The 19,658-nt window shown below is 40.4% G+C and overlaps 1 protein-coding gene across 3 annotated transcripts in view; it reads right to left on the minus strand.

Annotated features, from left to right (window-relative positions):
- Positions 1–19,658, minus strand: part of LRP1B (LDL receptor related protein 1B) — a 768,212-nt gene that overhangs the window by 301,855 nt on the left and 446,699 nt on the right. For all 3 annotated transcript variants that reach the window (XM_082196914.1, XM_082196915.1, XM_082196913.1), the window contains one exon: positions 11,039–11,296. In XM_082196914.1, coding sequence (XP_082053040.1) covers positions 11,039–11,296 — 258 coding nt within the window. The remainder of the gene's footprint in view (positions 1–11,038; positions 11,297–19,658) is intronic.

Genomic DNA, 19,658 nt, shown 5'->3' on the forward strand with positions numbered 1-19,658 from the left:
TTCAATACAGCCAGCCTGCAACTTAACTTGTGCACCTTCAGCTTTACACACTTGGCCCTCCCCCACCCCCCAAAATTAAAAGACTTTGTGTCTTGCTGTGTTTGTGTTGAGCATCCCGCCAGTGAATTATAAATGACACGCTGCTTTCAAGTTTGGAAAGTTGTAATGAATTACCAAAGTTTGCCTCTGCCTAAAAAGCACACTCCACACTTTTCTATGCACATCATGAAAAACCTACTTAACTTGCAAATGCATTTTTAATGAATAAGGCTTTTAATCTCTGCAGTGTTTCTCTCTCACTAAAGGAATAAATGACATTAAATGTCTTCTTTTTAAGGTCCATAGTTGTCAGCAAGTAGGTTTCAATATACCTAGTGTAACAAAGCTTTGGGGACACTCCTTTTGTTAAACAAAAAACAAAAAACCACCAACACTTTTCTTGCCTCCTCTCCAACCATTTAAATGTCTCTAACAACCAACCAATTAGAATTCCACATTGCATTTTAGACCTATGTGGTAACACTAGAGCCAAATTATGTACATACTAATTAACTTGTAATCTTAAATTTTTATTAACAGTGTTTTAACAGTGCTTTTAGTGCCTCTGGATGAATCACAAAATTGTGTTCTCTGTTCATGTAAATGGTACCCACTTAAAGATCAAGTAAGAAACATATTCAGCCATGTCCAATTTTAATGCACCTTTTGCATGTTCAGAGCTGGAATTTAGCTTGGAATCTCAAACGTACAGATAAAACAACCAGCAAGTGATATTCTAAAACACTGCTCCAACTGTCCATTTCTTGCACTGTTAAAAGCTGCATATTATTAGTTTTCTTCTGCTTAATTCACAGCCCTCACCCTCAAGTGTAATGGGTGTTAATTGTCCTTTATTAATTTGTTAGATGCAACAAGGTAATGTTACACTGACCTTCCTAGAGAGTAATAGCAAGATGTCAAATATTTGAAATAAACTCAGTATACTGAAGGAAAAAAATTATCAGTATTTAATCTATTTATCAAGGCAATTTAATTTACTTTAAAATATATTTTTATTGTTTGCAACAGAGCAAACAATAAAATAATAAATTTCTTACTAAATCTGTCATTTTCAGGCCATGAATATTGACTTGACACTGCAGGCTTTTAAGAATTGCCTTCACACTCTTGGCAGTGAATTTGTCCCACCCTTTCTTAGAGGAAAGATACTTAGGTTAGTGTCTTCCTTTGGGAGGAGGGCAGGTACTATTTAAGGCTGATCCAACCCCTCTTTCTGCTCTGGTCATCATTGCAGAAGGCTGCAGTCGTTAGGTGGATGAATGGGAGACATGTAAGTCTCCCTCTCCGATATCCCTTTGAATACATAGGTGGGGGGGGGACTAGTAGGGAGCCTGCAGGACAAAGTTTGATAGGAGAAACAGTGGAACACCATCTGGTGCAAAGGCAGGATACAAATTTAGCAACCAAGCAAGCAAATAATATCCTTTTTCCCTAGCATGGTTACTCTAATCAAAATCGGAGCATTTTCCCATGCATCCCTGGTTTCCTACACTGAAGAGGTGCCCTACTGGGCAACTACATCTCACTAGCTGCCCTGTGTGGTACATGGGTTTTACAAGGATGGTATAAAATAAACAACACAGCACAAAAATGTTCCTATAGTAAAAGGCATATAGAGACTCTATGTGTATGAGGAATAAACCACAACTGAGGGGGTAAAGATGGAGGAGGAGATGGCTGGGGGGGACGACGACTGGTAAACCTACTTGTGCCTTACCCCTATGTCCCAATCCTTTGCAACAGTGTATGTTGATGGCTGTACAAGCACCTGTCTATGGACTGTTGCTAATGAAGTACCAGGCAAGAAGAGGGAGATGGGAGGAATTATCACTTTTTCAACTATCCCCCTCCTGTCAGTGGAAGAGCATATGCCTGCGCTGCCCAGGGCGGGCGCATTCCTGAGGGAGGCATGATGCAGAGGGTGCCTCTAGGCAGGGGATAGACACTTGGGTGCCCTGAGCAGCGTGCATGCCCTGCAGCCAGGGGCTGAAAGAGCTGCCCATAGTGGACATTCGGTGTGCTGCCCGACAGCGACTCCCAAGCCTCCCCCAAGCTGTCAAAATGAAGGGGGAAGGGGGGAATGCCGCCGGCAAAGCAGCGCAGCTCCCCCCTTACCCCGATGGCTTGGGGTAGGCTTGGGAGTCACGGGCAGGTGGCGTGCCGAATGTCACCCCCCTCAGTGAGGGCACCCAGGGCGGCCCACCCCCACCCCCACTCCTTCCTACACCCCATGCCTTGCATAGCAAAAGCCTTCGTATCACCTTTGGTAAGATCAACACAGCATCCTTAGTAATTAAATATATTGAACTGACAACCAACTATCACTACCAGATGGTGTTTGAAAACATTGCCCCTAATGTACATTCCTCCCTATAGCATTGTATCACTGTATTTCAATTTCTTTTTGCCTCTGTACAGAGTAGCACATGTGCTAGCCATAAACACATGCCTGGAGTATGCCCTTAACATGCTAAAGGATTTTGACACCACTTCGTTAGTATAGTAACAATTCTTTACTAGCAGGTAATCCCCTGTATATATTTTAAGCATCACAGAATATTCAGCTTCCAGAGCACTGATCTAGTTAGCATATTTTACCAACTGTCTTAGCTGCCAAGGACAAAAAAAATCCATTTAAAAAATGTCTAGAAGAGCAATCTAAATGGCAATTATCAAGGGAAATATAGTTTGTTTTGTTTGTAACATGTGAAGATGCTTGGTTTTCACAGATCTTATCCCAATTCAAGAAGTTTCATACCAGTCCTTGTGAAATTGCTCTATAGTGGAATAAGAGCTGTGAATGTTATTTTCTCTTTCCTGTTAGGGTTGTTGATTTCTGGTTCAACAAAAGCCAAAGACTAGCACCCTCAACATGGAACTGAAAATAACATTCACAACCCTGCTGTCAATTGAGATAGATTTCATTCTGCCTGGTATATTGTGATGTACATAGAGCAACAGAGGGTTCTATAACAATATTCTCATGTAAAAAATAAGATGCATGCCATCAGGTGATTGTAGAATTGTTCAGAACTGTAGGAATAAAAGTAAAGTTTATGCCAGTGGCAAAGTAAATTCTGTTCTCAATATATAAGTATAAATGTTTTCATACAAGATGATTTCTCTCTAGTATCATAGACCGGGAAAGTGGGTCCTGTATACTCATCACTACGAATACTTTGCTTTTGAAATAATTTTTTGGCTAGTAACAAAGGAAAAGTGGGTTATCATTTCTTACTGAAATAGCATAAAAAGGGGTAGTCCTTAGGTCTAGGCTTTTCAGAGGTATCTGGTTAGCAACTGTGGGAAGCAGGATGCTAAACTAGATGCTATCCTTCAGAAGACTGTCAAATTATTTTTCAGGCTAGAACACAACGAGCCTGCTGGATCAGACTAAAGGTATTGCATGCTGCTGTCCTAAAGTGGCTATTCACATACCTCTGTAAAGGCCACAAGCAGAATAAGAAGGCAGTTGCTCCACAGAAATAAGAATGCATTGGCATTCAGTGTCTCTTCCACAGGCTGCCAGCTGGGCAGCAGGAAGGAGCTGCAGGGCAAATAGTCCCACCATGACATGTGCTAATCCAGTGGGCATCACCTGCAACTTGAGAGTGTGGCTGCCAGCCTCAGCTCCTTGAGTTTGATCTGAAGCCTTACGTGGCGTCCCCTTATTAGACTATGGAGTCTGCCCAATGCACCTCCTGCCAACATATAAAGTTTGTGACAAAATCAACTCACAAACCAGAAAAACTGCGGCTTTTTGGGTGGCTCCCCATTTGTGGAATGCTCTTCCGAAGGAGGCTCACCTGGCACCTTTGTTACACATCTTTAGGCGCCAGGCAAGAAGTGCGGCCTGCCCCTTTAAGCACTTGTGAAGCAGACCAGAGTGAAGACTCCTGCTGTGCGGTCCATTCCATTGCCCCACCCCACCCCAGCTGCCATGGATTGGCCAAAATTTGAACTGGGAGCCAACGGCCGGAGTAAAGATGGTGTGGTTTTGAGGGGATGAGGGAAGCGCTGCACCAGGTCACAACCACCACCCACCCTTGTACTGGGTAAGCAGCCATTCTCTTCAACCAAGCGTTTGGCTGATTAACATTCTCTGTCTGTGGGAGAGCAGTTATTGGTTTGTTTTGCTTTTGTTTTGTTGTTTGAATTTTGTGTCTTTATTCTGTATTTTTCTAATGTGAACCAACCTGTGATATTCAGATGAAGGGCGGTATACAAATTTAATAAATATAAATAAATAAAATTTCATACCCTAGCAAAGTTCTTATTCCAGACCAGGACCTCTCCTTCAGCAACTGGCCAAGGTCTCCAATTATCTCCAGCAAGGCTGGGAACTGTCTCCAGGCCATAGTGCCTAGCTGTCACCAATCCTGGAGACTGATTGGCTTATTTTCCACTTGCACAGCACAAAAAAGTCACCATGAATGAAGCTCATCGACCAGTTTGAGAATGAACAGATCCATGGGGGAACCCATTTCTTACTTTCCCTCCATTGAAAAATATGTCAATCTATCCCAGCTCTAATACATCCCAGTAGCCCATTTCTTCAATAGCTTTGGACCTATCTAGATTTGGTCTTCTTTCAGCAATGGGATAGAGTTATATCATTCTGTTCCCTCTAAATTTGCATCATGTAAGTTTGCATCATGTCCTGATTAATGAAGTCTTTGTTTTCAGACTGCTATAAACAGCTGCCAAAATATATTTATCTAACTCGCTTTAGGAAATCTAAAAGTTCCAAAACGTCCCTTAGCATGCACACACACACACACACACACGTATTTATGTATGCATCCTACAGAAAGAACATATTTGTTTTATTTACCTAACATCGGGTTAGTGTAAATATATCCATTGTCTCTTATCACTTATTTCAGGGGTGGGGACTTGGATCTGACTGGTGGTCCTGCTCCTTATCTTTCCTACCCCTGCAAGCTAACTTCTACTAGACTAAGATAGTTTTTTAGTTACTGTTCCATCTTCTGTTCTAAAGCAAACTTGTACAATCACCTGGGAAGAAGTCCCATTGAACTCAATGGGATTTAATTTTGTGTAGATACATATAGCACTGATTTTAAAACAATACTAAGACAGGCTGCTTAATTTGTTCTTGCTGTAAATTGCTCCATACTGACCACATCTAAAAAGGGAACAAAATATTATAAAATACTCATTTTTCATACTCTGTGACCACTACAAATGAAATAATGTCCTTCTTGATTGTTTTTTAAGTGGCTGACTGTTTTTGCTGCCAATTTCAGGCACAATCAAAGGGTAAGAACAGAAAATGGTCCCATCTCCCATTTCTGCTTTACTGATTTTTAGTGGTGTTGCCAAATGATTGTAAATTTGCAATAGGGTCTCAGCTGTTTGGCACCTCTGCAGAACAATGAAGGCAGATTTATAGAGGTACAACAGCCGTAACACTCTCTTTCTTTTAACGGCACATTCAAAAAGCGTACTATAAATCTTTGCAGACAGTAAATCAAAACTGGTTATTTACTTCAAAGTAGTTAAGTAATCTGCTGCTAAACTTAAAATTAAAGCATAATTTAGCATCAATTGATGTGCCATCAACCAAGCTATTAAAGGGGATATATGGTATGATTACGCTACCCTACATGCTTTGGCTGTTTCCAATTGTCTCTTTCCAAGGCATCGTGTAAGCTCCCTCCACGTTCTCATTGGAATTCTAGTTTACACTCTGCTTTTTCTCTATGTCATGAAGTTCAGTGGGGGGGGGGAAATAGCTTCTGTTCTTCAAAATTAATGCTGCCATTTTTATGTTATCCCATAAAGATGCTAAGCAGTGGGTAATTAAAATTTTTAAGTTGTATACAATATTTTAATAAAATATGGATTGACTTTCTAGTAAAAAGTTATTAAGAAAATGACTTGGGGGAAAAGGTAGAATGTTTTAATACTCTGAGTGCAGGTCCTCAAATATGCTTCTCCAGGGATAATATAAAATCTATTTATTATAGTCAGCTTCTTAAAAGGGAATTCATATTTCAGGCTTTATTGTGCCAGGCTGGCATTGGGGGCTGGGGGGAGGAATTGCTAAGCAAACAACATTGATTCACACTACTTGAAATTGCAAAGCATTCTCCTACTTAAATTAGGACTTTTAAAATGCACATAGGCTTAAAGCCACATACTATTTACAGAGACAATAAACAAACTTTTTTGTGTTATTAGTTAGGTATGGACAGATTTACAATACACAAGTAAGTGGCAATTGCAATAGTGTTAAAAATGCACTTTTTCTCCTTTTCCCTAAATTCACCTATGTTCTTCTCAGAAATCAACATTTCCTAGCTGTCATTAGATATTTAGTGCTAGTTTTTAGCTTCTCAAACATGGGTGAAAAAGCCCAAAATATTAATGTCTATTTTGGAAGCTTTCAATGTGAAACATTTTACAAATGGGTACGGCAGTGTTTTGCGCTGATGTGGCAATACAGAAAACAGTGAGCATCAATTAGGCATGCTAAATCAGATAAAAATAAAACTGAGTAAACATTATCAGCAGAAAAGCATCCAATAACGATCATCTTGTTGATCCATCAGGAATATTTAATAAGCCAATTAAAGAAGCTTATCCAATATTGCACAGTTATTCCTTGGCTACTAAGGAAAGAAATGCACTTAATTTTATGCATTCAGTCATAGCAAAAAAAAAAAAAAGTTGTTACAAGAATTAAACTTAGGTTGATGTGATTCACACCGTCACTTTCAGCTCTCCTTCACATGGAGGGTGGGGGCAAGTGTAGAAGTTTGAGCCAACGCATCTCCTATTAAATTTCCAAGAACCATGGGAGTAGGAGCTATAGGAACAACATTTCCTGGGAACAAACGAAGCTCTCAATTCTACTCTGGCTGGCACTGGCTACTGTCATTCCCTGCCTCTGCCTATCAGCTGGGTGTGAATCTCATTGCACCTCTTCACGCTGCTATTTTCAATAATATATGCTTTGCATCTGTATACCTTGTAATGGAAATTATACAGTGTTTCCTTCACAACAGTTGCTTTGAAATTTAGCAAAGAGCTTTGTGGCTACTCCCTTGCCTCTCTTAAGTATATTGCATGTTTAGGACTGTTATTCAAAATAGCAAACATACGAAGTTGCAAATATTTGCAATTAAATAGTTTGAATTGTTCATATATTATTTAGTTTTATTCCATTTGTATCCCATCGTTCAGACCTATAGATTCTCCTCCACCAAAGCAGCTAGTTTGGATTGGAAACCTGGTGTTTTCCATATGTTTGTGAACTACAACTCCCATCAGCCCTAGCAAAGGGCAAAGGGTCATGTTTACTTCAAAATATCTTGAGGGCACCAGGTTGGGAAAGGGTGGTTTAGTTCCAGTTCCGATCCTGGTTATTGTACATTGTTCCCTATTGAATTTCTCTCTCTCTGTCTCTCTCTCTCCCCCTCTCCCCAGAACTGCATCTGCACTCATGCAGACCGTATTCCACTTTGCCAGTCAAAACAGATCCTCTCACCATGGTAATGCCTCATATGTACCGTTCTCAACTGAAAAACTTTTGTGTTTTACACACTATCCAAAATCTTAGAGGCTAAAAAAAAGCTATTACTTTTTATAGCTAATTAGTGTCTAATAATCAATTTGACACACAGACTTTGATAAATGAATGGAATAAAGAATTAATGAGCCCCATCTTAGTTAAACAATGGCATAATGTACTAGCCTCCATTTCTAAAGTGTCATTAGATTACAAACTATGTCTCATACAACAAAAGATTTTCTTTTGAGTTTATTGGACTCCATCACGATTGCTTAGGTAAAGGTAAAGGGACCCCTGACCATTAGGTCCAGTTGTGGCCGACTCTGGGTCATGTGGCCAGCATGACAAAGCCGCTTCTGGCGAACCAGAGCAGCATACGGAAACACCGTTTACCTTCCGGTACCTATTTATCTACTTGCACTTTGATGTGCTTTCGAACTGCTAGGTTGGCAGGAGCCTGGACCAAGCAACAGGAGCTCACCCCGTTGCGAGGATTTGAACCGCCAACCTTCTGATCGGCAAGTCCTAGGCTCTGTGGTTTAACCCACAGCGCCACCCGCATCCCCACGATTGCTTAGCATGGTCTATAAACAACAACATGCTGTTGGAGATGCAATATGGAAAATGCTTCTTTGAAACATGTTTATACAGTGTTCAGTGTTTGCAAGTTTTTTGGGGGAAATACTAGGGTGTATAAATACTATTTTGGGGAAAGCGTTAAAAGTTTCGTCATTTAAAGCTATATATCTAATATATGGAGCTTGACAATCAGTCAATGTAAATGGATTCTCCGTGCCCTTACATCTGCAAAAAGACATTGGAAGGATAAAAATATGCTCCCTTTGATCAATGGATAGACAACGTGACAACTCTTGCAACCTATGAATGGATCGCTTTCAGACAAAGATTACATATGGACAAATTTAATGATATTTGGAACATCTTTATCGAAAACATAGTTGACTCCTGAACTGAGGGAAATAATAAGTTTATCTACTTACATATATGCTACATACAGTGGTACCTCGGGTTAAGAACTTAATTCGTTCTGGAGGTCTGTTCTTAACCTGAAACTGTTCTTAACCTGAAGCACCACTTTAGCTAATGGGGCCTTCTACTGCCGCTGCGCTGCTGCTGCACGATTTCTGTTCTCATCCTGAAGCAAAGTTCTTAACCCGAGGTAATATTTCTGGGTTAGCAGAGCCTGTAACCTGAAGCATATGTAACCTGAAGCATATGTAACCCGAGGTACCACTGTAGTTCTGCAATCTTAATTACATGTTATTGTTAACTTCATTATTATTGTTCTCCTTTGCTTTGTTTTTTATGTATTTCTTTCTTTCTTATTTTTCCTCATTTACTTTAATTCATCATAAAATTTTCAATAAAATATAAAAAGAAAGTAAAGACAACCAAATAATGCAGCTCCCCTAAGCCTAGCCTACTGTCAAACATTCAGGCTGCTATGGCCTGTTCCTTGTCCTAGATCCAAGACTTAGCAGGATTCTGAAATTCTATACATCAGTTCTCTGAGCAGTAGTGCCAGCTATTACGTACTTAGAACCTCGATGAGAATTTTGCTTTAAAAAAAAATTGAAATCAATAGTTTCATATACTTATAAAAGGGTGTGTGCCTTTCGTTGAAGTCTCATTGACTTCTGCAACACCATACTTAATCAGCATGTATGTGGTGGGCAGATAATCACAGCAACAATTTGCATTATTTCTAAGATATTCAATTTCATATGATGTAGAAAGTGACCACTTAGGAAGGACTTGTCTCCTTTTAACTGAAGATGTTAAATTACTACACACTTTCTTTTCCCATTTAACCAGGCAGATTTTAGTTTTTACCCATTAAGGATTCTACAGGAAAGAGACATATATTACAGGGCTTGAAAATGGACCGTTGTTCAGTTATTGAGAAAGTTTCAGGATAAATAACGAGGCAATTTTGCACTCATTTTAGCTCTGCATTGCACATGCAGGCTATTCATGCTTTGTTAAACATTTTCAGGTGTCAGTTATTGAGCCGTACTCTTGATCTCAATGGCTTATTACGTGCATTTTCACCCATCTTTCTTTTGCTTATAATCAATTTCCTTTGTGAATGAGCAAAACCTGAGTACATATTAAAGAGAGGAGGAAGTTTTTGGGAGTTTTTTGCTTACTTTAATTTCCATTATTATGGATTTTCAAAGTGAAATACAATGGAAATAAGGTTGTCATTTTTATTTTGATGGGTATGGAGAGCAGAATGCAAGGCAATGCTGGTGCATGGTCTGAAAACAAGTTGAAGAAAAGCCCAGAAAGACTTCTCTGGAACAACATACAGGGACAAATATTCAAGCACTCTCCAATTAGTTCATTATTTTTGCTTATATGGTGTGATGGAGTGTTTATGTAATTATGCATGCAAGGAATATTCAGACTTTAGCATCAACTCCAGAACCGTCATGGTGAAATGCATAGACCATCTCATCAAACTCCAGCTGCTCTGTGACATATTGATAAAATGAACAGCTTATACATGGTGACAGGACAGCCCAACCTTCTCATACATTAATGCCCTTACTGCCTTTATTAAATTCCTTCAAAGCATTAAATGACTTTGTTTTCAAAGTGACTCAGAAGAATTGCACAATGACAACTTGCCTATGCTTAAAGTAATTCTGTTCCACTTGCTTAGAGTGAACTTTCCAATCCAAGAATAAATGTTCAAATTCATAGCCATCATAACAGTCTTCAAATCAAAAAGCCTCAAGTTGCCTTTTCTCTAAAGACAAAGAATCTAATATTGTTCATATCCACTCCCAATTTTTAAAAGGCATTCATTGTTTCCGAACAAAAAATAAAACTATACCCAATAGCAAACACAGCTTGTTTATTTAAATTTGTACACTGCCGTATTCTAAGACTTCAGTCGGTGAAAAGACCAGATTTATGAAGGAAGATAAATAAGGGTGTCACCTGTGAGGAAGTCCCAGGTGCAAAAGGATTTGTTGGATAGCCCTCTCTGACTTCACAGAGCACCAATATAAGAAAAGGGAAAAGCAATGTCAGATTTCCCTTTCCTATGACTGCTGAAGCCTCTGACATCCTGTCCCAACAAAAGGAGCACTGACATCAATATGTCGAAAAAGGGAAAACTAGGAAATGGCTTGGATTCATCCAACTTCCCCTCTCACACACCCAAACTGGGAAGAAATTTAGAGACGTTCCTAACCACGTCTAAACCTCTCTGCTTACATTGTTTCCATGGGCAGGGCTTAAGATATGACAATTATATGGCCTTATCTCCCCTGATTACTACAGTAAGATGCCACTCTAAATAACGTTTATATAATAACATTAAATCTGTAAGAAAGTTTGCTGAAAAGACAGAGGCTCTTCTTATCATTTTGCTTGAAGTTACTTTCTCAAACTTAAAATACTTACTGTGAAGATAAGGAATAGTGCTTATTATCCATTCATCTGTTAGCATGCCAGTTTTTGATGTCTCGACGCATTTCAGCTGACTTGAAGATTCCCTTGATTCAATCCAACAAACTGTGTTCATGTTGTATATAAAATCCAATGTCTGAATTCCAGTTCCTTTCACAAAGCCAAGGGTGGATGATTTAGTTCCATTTAGATATAGGACCTCAATAGTATCAGAGCTTGCAACCAAAAGAACTGGAGGTGAATCATTAGGATCTGGAAAACATTAACAGAACAAACATTAAGGAAAGAAGAGAATGGTTAATTAACAAATAAAAATGAACACATTAAAATATACCCAACAATTCCTTTCAGGAATTATATCAGTTGATATAGATTCCAACCTGGAGTGCTAATCCCACTTTCATTGCATTGGAAGAAGATTCAGTAATGACGAGCCACCTTACATTTAAGATTAGGTTGTGAAGGAAGGTGTGTGTGTGTGTGTGTGTGTGTGTGTGAGAGAGAGAGAGAGAGAGAGAGAGAGAGAGAGAGAGAAATAAGCCAGTTTTTAGTTGTGATTTGAGCACGTCACTCATTTTTGCCTGCTTCAGAAGGACCCATGAGTGTACTCAAATTGGACAGGAAAGAGGAGGTGCAATGCTAGCTGTGGAGAGTGACAGAAAGGTATTGTTAGAGATTTGTGGCAAAACCTATAAATTAATAAATGCCAGGGTTTTGATTAACGGGGGATGGGTTAAAACAAAGTGCAGGGCTGTGCCAGACTAGGAATTCCTGGGCTGGGTTACTCAAATCAGCGTGACCGAGCTAGGTTAAGGGAACAATAGAGAGCCATTGAAGGTCGTTGCCACTGCAAGAGAACCGCCTTGAGGTGTGAACAGGGACAGGGGTTGGAAAGATTGCCAGGGTAACTGCTCTGGGGGACGGCAAGGTGTTTCTGGGAAGGAGGAGGAGGAAGTAAGTAAGTAAGGGAGAGATCCATCTTGGAGAGGGTAAAGGAAGGACTGTCTACAGTGCTCTGGGCCATGCTGCAAGATCAGGACCCCCTCCCTACAGACTGAGGGTGTAAATAGGCAAATAACCCCTATTTCTTAATGCACAGTGTCTTCTATTCTCCCAAGGTACAGAGACCCTGTGTGGGTGCCTGAAATCCCATGCGCTCTTGCCATGGCTTGGCAGAGAGAGGGATGGGCGTCAGGCTTTTGTAACAGTATGAAGTCTAAATCTGGTCTGAACTTCCACCCTGGAATGAACAGGCTGAGAGAGGTTCTTGAAGAAACTATATCAGAGACCATGATCCTCAAACCCCAGAGGAAAACATAGCTTCCCTATTCTGTGCATCACCAGGACAGCTGGTCCATCCAGAAAGTGTACCATGGGAACTGGCCAATGGCTCTGCTGAATTCAGACCCTCCAAGGGACAGTCCTGGATTGACAGAAGCCATCCTGGTTTCTTATTTGATCCTAGAATGGCCCACTTTTCCTTAGGATGCCCCTATTTTCATGAGAGAAATGTTGGAGGGGCATGGAATAGGATGTCCCCAGGGCTTTTTTTCCAGTTGGAACTCACCAGAACTCAGTTCCAGCACCTCTCAGGTGGGCACCACTGCTATCTAAGAGAATGAGTTGAGTTCTAGCCTCTTTTTCTAGAAAAATAGCACTGGACATCCCTATTTTCCTCAGAGAAATGTTGGAGGGTATTTGAGTTAGGAAGTCAGGCCACCTTCCCCTATATAAATTCTCTTATCTCCTCAGATCTCCGAACAGATTAATTTGTGAAGATTTGAACTGGAATTACCCTGATGAAGTCAGATGAAGTTAGGCTAGAGAAGTTAGATTATAAACTAAGCAGGGGTATGAATCTGAAATAGAAACTTAACTATCTAGCTTTTATACAACACAGACTCCAGTTCCACACTGAAAATATAGTATTGTATTGCTGTTTTTTAAAAGATGTAGGCTCTAAAAGGATACAATAATCTTTCTCAGGCATAAAACTAAAAATGAACATTTGCAGCAACAAACTAGTATTAAAAGTTAAGGGAAAATAAAAATAAATGAAATTCAAGAATGATTGCTGTATTCTTTCTGTATAATGATGAAAATGTATGGCTGTGTGTCCAAGAAATTCATATTGGATAATGGTACTGAATGATACCTCCCAAAGAGGGCTTTGCACATCCTCCCAGGTTTATGACAAGGGAAATGGTATATTCAATATTGAACTGCAGTAATTGAAATTTTTTAAAGTGCTGATCATAGTTGGTGAAAACAAAGGTGAAGACAACAGGCTTGTGATTTGGAATATAAAAGTCTATGTTTGGCACACTCCCACCCCTGAACTAGAATTTGTCTCAGGAGAATATCATGCAGTAAGGCCATGCACCAACACAAACATCATAAAACTGGAACTAAATAATAATTCACATCATTAGAGGTTGTGTCAGTCACATGTTGACACCTAATCTATACGTGTTAACTCACATTCCTCCTGGAGAGGTCTGGCAAGTTGCCATCCTCCTTAGGACCATCATTTAAAACAACAAGACTGACAATATCCTAAACTGGAACAGATAAGCAACGACAATTCACTGTAGAGATTTGCTTGCCTCTGGAAGAAAACACCCAGATTTGTCTTCCATTCTGATTCACTTTGATTAGCTTCATGACATCCACTTGTTGCAACTGCTCATAAATTTTCAATAAACTGCAGGAAGTTGTATGTGCTTACAGGATGCAACTATTCCAGGTATTTAAATGTGAGAGCATTCACAGTAAATAGGTATTAAAATATAATTTTTGAAAGGATAATGTTCCTTGCTGTTTTGGAAGGTGTTTGGTTGGGATAGCAGACCAGTTATTGTCTTTATGTCCTTATTCAGCCCTACTATTTTGTTGCTATTTTATTATATTGCTTTACTCAGCTTTTACTCAATGATAGGCTAACCATCTGGATGAAAGATCTAAGTATTTTGTTTTGAATAAAATAAACAAATTGCTATATTCACAACCAAAGTGTTTATAGCTCTAAGGCAGGAATAGCCAATGCCGTGTCCTCCTAATGTTGTGAACTCCAACTTCCATTGCCCCAGCCAGCATGACCAAGGGTCAGGGATGATAGTCCTCAACATCTGGAGCACACTATGCTAGCTTCGAAGACAGGTCTTAACTGCAATAAAGACTCTCCTCCCTGAAAGAGAGGGGAGGGGTTGTGGTCGGGAGCCCGAGCTCTGCCTAGCAGGGGGCGTGGCCCCCTGCTTCCAGCTCACCTGGCTGGCGCTCACGCCCCCTCGGTGGGCACCCAACCAGGTGCCGCTGGGGGGGGGCGTGTTCAGCAGCCTTTTGCTGCAGCGACAGCCTTTCCCCGGCCTCATTCTTCGTCGTCGCCTCATCGGGAAGTCACTCACCCTCCACTCCCTTTAGCTAGGGCTTAGGTTTTTGGCCTTGCTGTGGACCTTAGGTTGGTCGCCCTGGTTGGCTAGGGGGCCTGGTAGGAGTTTTTCCATTTGGCATTGGGCTTTTTGGTTTTTTCGCCTACCTCATAGCAATCGTCACAACTTGTGCTTTGGTATTGGTGGGTAGGTTAGGCATTGGAATAATGTGTTGTGGTGTGTCGAAGTGCTAGGTGTGGCCATCGCTTATGCCTTCAATTTTTAGGGGTATTCCGTTAAAGGAATCTGGGGGTCGTGTATTCCGTCCGATGCCTGCTTGGCGGGAGGCCTTGGCACGACCCTCGGTGACAGCAGGGGTGAGCCTATAGTTGGATTAGCATCAACAGGCTCCACCTACTGGTGAATAACCCACTTGCTTCGATCCAATGCCTAAGCCAATACCTTTTCATTGCTGTAACCAATAAAAGTTGTGGCCTTTTCTTGCCCATTAACCATATATCACGTGTCCTTGTGTCTTTATTTTCTCTACGCGGGGGTTGGGTCCTCGAACCACAAGCCATGTATTGTGACCAGCTTGTTGGAAGAAACCCCAAACTACTGTATATGAATCACATTTTAAATGTTTTATGCAATACACAATTTGCTGGACAAGTTTAGATAACGCAGGTAACTCGCAGCTTACTTGCATTGTGAAGATTCAACTTTACGTGGTTGACAGCTGGCCAGTTGAAATCCCACAACTTTATACGCATGGAAGGTAGGGCACTTATAAGTTATTTTTGCACTGGGTTTTCCACATAACAAATCATACAGAAGATAATGTAAACTGGTGCCTCCTCTCTTTACATATCCTCTATGGCAAGACTTGCCTAACATAGGAACAAGCCTCCAGCAGAAACTTTCGTTCTATAGTTCTTATTCATTCACAGGGCCTTGTGTAGTAGAACATCCTTGTCAATCATATAAGTGTCCTGCTTTTACTACCTATTTTTGCTTGTCTTGTGTTACCCTTCTCTTCAAAGAATCACGGATTTGTAGAGTTGGAAGGGACTATGAGGGACATCCCCTGCAATGAGGGAATCTTTCACTCAATGTGGGGCTTTAATCAGCGACTCTGAGATAAAGTCTCGTGCTCTACTGACTGAGCTATCCTTCAGGGCTTGTTTCAAAATGACTTGCTGTGGTCCTGTTCTCTCTCTCGTGGCCTCTGATCTTTCTAAAAGCATTATGTTATTTTTCCCTACATTACATTATATTCCAAATCTCAAGTGTATACAAGATCTCAGATGCACAACAGCTAGAGATAAACAACAAAGCACACAATCTGAGCATTTTTGCAGTGTTTTGAACATATATGCGGATCTACTTTGCTGTATTGAAAGGCTGTAAGAAAAGCAATATTCTAGTGACAACGAGACTATAATTAGGCCAAATGAGTTTTAAACTGTTCAAATAATGATGCTCTATTTGGTGTTTTAATGAGACATGAAATGGCACACCTCTAACCCACATATAAAAAAAGTCCTTAATTATATCTCTCTTTCTCAAAAGGTAGTTAGTTTGCTCCTTGACTGTGGTTAAGATGATGAAAGACTTGTATTCTATTCTCTTCCTATCTGCTTTTTCCTTGAACCACAGATCAATAAACAGTGTCACAGCACATAAGAAACCAAAGTCTCCCCCTGCTACGCTGCCACCATCAGCTACAACTCTATTGCTGAAGAAAATCTTCAGAGTATTAGAGGATATGCTTACCTTATAGAACATCTTTTACAAAGGAAAGACAAAAAAACACTGGGAAAAAATTACAATCCACTTTGAATCATCTTGCTATATTAAAAACAAGCTTTATAACAGATGATTCAATAGGATCCAGAAATTTGCTAGGACTGAGACAAAAGGCTGGTGGGAAAAGAATGCATGAAGTACAGTATTTGAAAGAAAACAAGAGCAGAAATATATTTCACAATTATATGCCTGAAAAAAGAGTAGTGCAGATTTGAAATCCTAAAACTTTAATTTAATTTAGCGAGTTTCTCACATGAGCATTGTCAATTTGTTCTGAATCTTTTTTAGAAGAGTAGAAAAACATACACATTAAAGACTGTGCAGAGCAGACACCTTTTGATCATAGTAAGGCTCTCTTCCTTTCATTACAGTCTATTTTTCCCCATAGATCTGCTGTAAATGAGAAATATAACCTTACACGAGCTTTTCCAGAAGCTAAAAATTTAAGTAGCTGTTTTTGATATTCTTTTTCTTGCATTGACACTAACATAGTTGTGAAAGCCTTGCAAAGAAGAATAAAGGTTCTGAATCTTCAGCAAAACTCTATTTCATTTTCCCCCACCCACTAACTAGGGGTTCTGGCCTACTCTCAGTAATGCAAATATGAGTCCGATTGATTCCAGTCAGCTAAATGGATTATTATCAAGGAGCAGGCCTGCAGCCTAGTTATCAACTAGATATTTGGGGGGCTTTTTAAAAGAAAAAGCAGACATAAAAGGATTGTAAGAAATCTGATCACAGCTTTATGACAGCTATTTCAGCATCTAATTTCAAATCTCAATTTGGAACCTGATTTATTTATTTTTTAAGCCAATGATGGTCACTGTCCACTAGGACTAGTGAGGTGAAGGGCAGGGCAGAGGGCAGGGCAACTAACAGCAGTCAGAGCTGGACGAAGGCAGAGCACACGTGCCACATACAGAGACAGAATTTAAGTGGTGAAGTGGGGAGAAAGAGTACGGCGAAGGGAAAGGAAGAAACAGGGAAGTTAAGGGGCAGAAGCAGCTGGGAAAGGGCAGACAATTTATAGGCAGGTGGGAGCTCTTCTGTGCTGCACTGCAAGAAAGGAAGCCCTTTTATCCCAGCACAGCACAAAACCTAAACAACCAGATCATGGTTCCAATATAGCAACTTTTCCTCAGCTTCTTCTTGCTCAGTCTTTGAAGTGGTATGTTGGCTAAGCATCCTTCTGTCAGAACAGAACGCAGCATCAGCAATGTGAGAGGTTGAAACCATCCTGAATGAATTCTAATTGGTCAAGGGATACCACTCAAGAGTAAAATTGGGAGAAATAGGACTCATAGGATGGAGGTTTAGTTAAGCTCAGACTGGCTTGACATTCATTAGGTACTGGCAGCAAATGCAGATCTAGGGGAGCATGACTAGTTTGGTTGCCCAGGGTGTGGAGCTTCTGGGATGCCACAGCAGGCACCATAACTATGAAATCCAATGGAAAGCAAAAGGTGGGAGGGGTGGCACTAGATTTTGACGTCACACAGGGCACCACTGAAATTTGAGACTCCAGGGTGTGCCGCTGCTGGCACAGTCATTTATTTGCGGCACAGAAGCTGAACAGACACTATATATAGAAAAATGTACACTCATGAATGAAACCCCCCACTCAGAATGTTTATCTTGTTGAAGGCAAACAGGTAACTTTCACATATTCCCTCTTGCAGACCTCTTATGTCCCTGAAAATCTGCCCTAGAAGGCAGGGGTAAATAACATCATGTTAAAATGGGAGAAATATTCTGCAATGTCTCCAGTGTATTGATTGTGGGCAATGGTTTCAAACAAGCCAATCGGCTAGCTGGCAATGTCGTCAGGCTCAACTTTGGCAAGGGTCAGCTCCACCTCCAAGTTCCTGATTGAAAATTCTAAAGTGTAGCTGATCCCAGTGAGGCTTGAAGTTACTGCTGATCAGCATAAACTCCAAGCCCTGCTTTCAGCAGAGATGGGCTTCTGTTGGTGCTTGCATTGGGTGAAAAATTTAAAAGGCACCAAGTACAAGCCCCACTAGCCAATAAACAATCAGTGGTGCGTTTTAAGATTCCTGACTGTTCCTTTGCAGTCACATCTTTACCTGCCCCATACCTGACATCATAAATGGCATCAAAGGTGGGAAGGGATGGGGGGGGAAGCATCACAGGTAAAAGTAATAATAAATTAGGATTGGCTGCCAGGTTTAAATAGGCCCGGAGTATCAGAGGTTGCCCACTGCTGATTTAGAGAATTGACTGATTAATAGATAGCTATTAGAATAAAATGGCTGCCACTGAAAATTCTGTTGGAATACAATAAAAGCATGGTGCTTCATTTGAATAAGTACTGTACTGCACTCTTTCTTCAGAGTTGGAAAAGGCTCCTCTTGTGCAACCACATACACTGATACCAGAAAGCAGGGCTAGGAGTGTTGTGGGACTCCAACTCCCATCAGCCCCAGCCAGTGTGGCCAATGGTCAGGGATAATGGGAGCTCTAGTTCAGCAACACCTGAAGTAAAAAATGAAACTGACCCTGTCCATGTGAATATCCAACATAGACATTTGTTGGATATCAAACAGCAAGCCCCAGTGATTTAGTGCCAATGGATGCATTTTTAAAAAAGCAGCTGAGTGATGCAGAGTTCTGGTCATTTTGGCTGATAGAATACTGCCAAGATTCTGGGCCCATGAGGGGGAAAGGAATAAATAATTCCAGGCTCTACATTTCCTTATCGGAGAGCTCTCTCAGCTATGGGAGGGATGTAGAGGCAATGAAGTGCAGGAACAGCTGTTAAGGCAGGCGAAACAAAATGAAATGAAAAAGAAAGCTTCATATAACAGGCATTTTCCTTCCAGCGAAGTCCCTTGCTTACAAGGAAACAGGGAAGGAAGAGCAAAGGAAAGTTTTTCTGTCATAAAACATAGAACTGTATAGGCCAGAACAAAGCCCTACGTTGACACTGTACACTACTAACCAGGCAGGGCTAGTTGTCACTGTTTTAGTTGTATTTATCTGCAATCCAAAAGGAGGTACCTCTCTGGTACCACTGAATCATAGGAAATGCAAAATATATAGATGGGCTGCACCAAAAAGAAAAGAAATAAAAACAAAAACGAATGGTATGGGAGTAAAACAAAACAGGGATGATGTAAAGTTACCTAGGCTCACAAACTTGAGAAGTTTGCTGCATATCACTATACTTTCAATTTGTGGCTGGCCTAATCTGATGAATGCTGTAATCCAACGTCTGTTAATCACAAGTAGACCTTAGTCCCAGGTAAATGTACATAGGTATCTACTCAAATACTGACAAATACTTATTTCATAACAGAAAAAACTAGGTTAAAGTAAAAAAAAAGTGTTTATCTGTAGTTAATTGGCAGTTTTGAGTACAGTATCAGCAATGACACCTGCCAAATCCCACTAAAATGACATTCATGATGAATGACAAG

The sequence above is a fragment of the Podarcis vaucheri genome, assembly GCF_965113315.1.
Source record: "Podarcis vaucheri genome assembly, chromosome: 1".
Classification (NCBI taxonomy): domain Eukaryota; kingdom Metazoa; phylum Chordata; class Lepidosauria; order Squamata; family Lacertidae; genus Podarcis; species Podarcis vaucheri.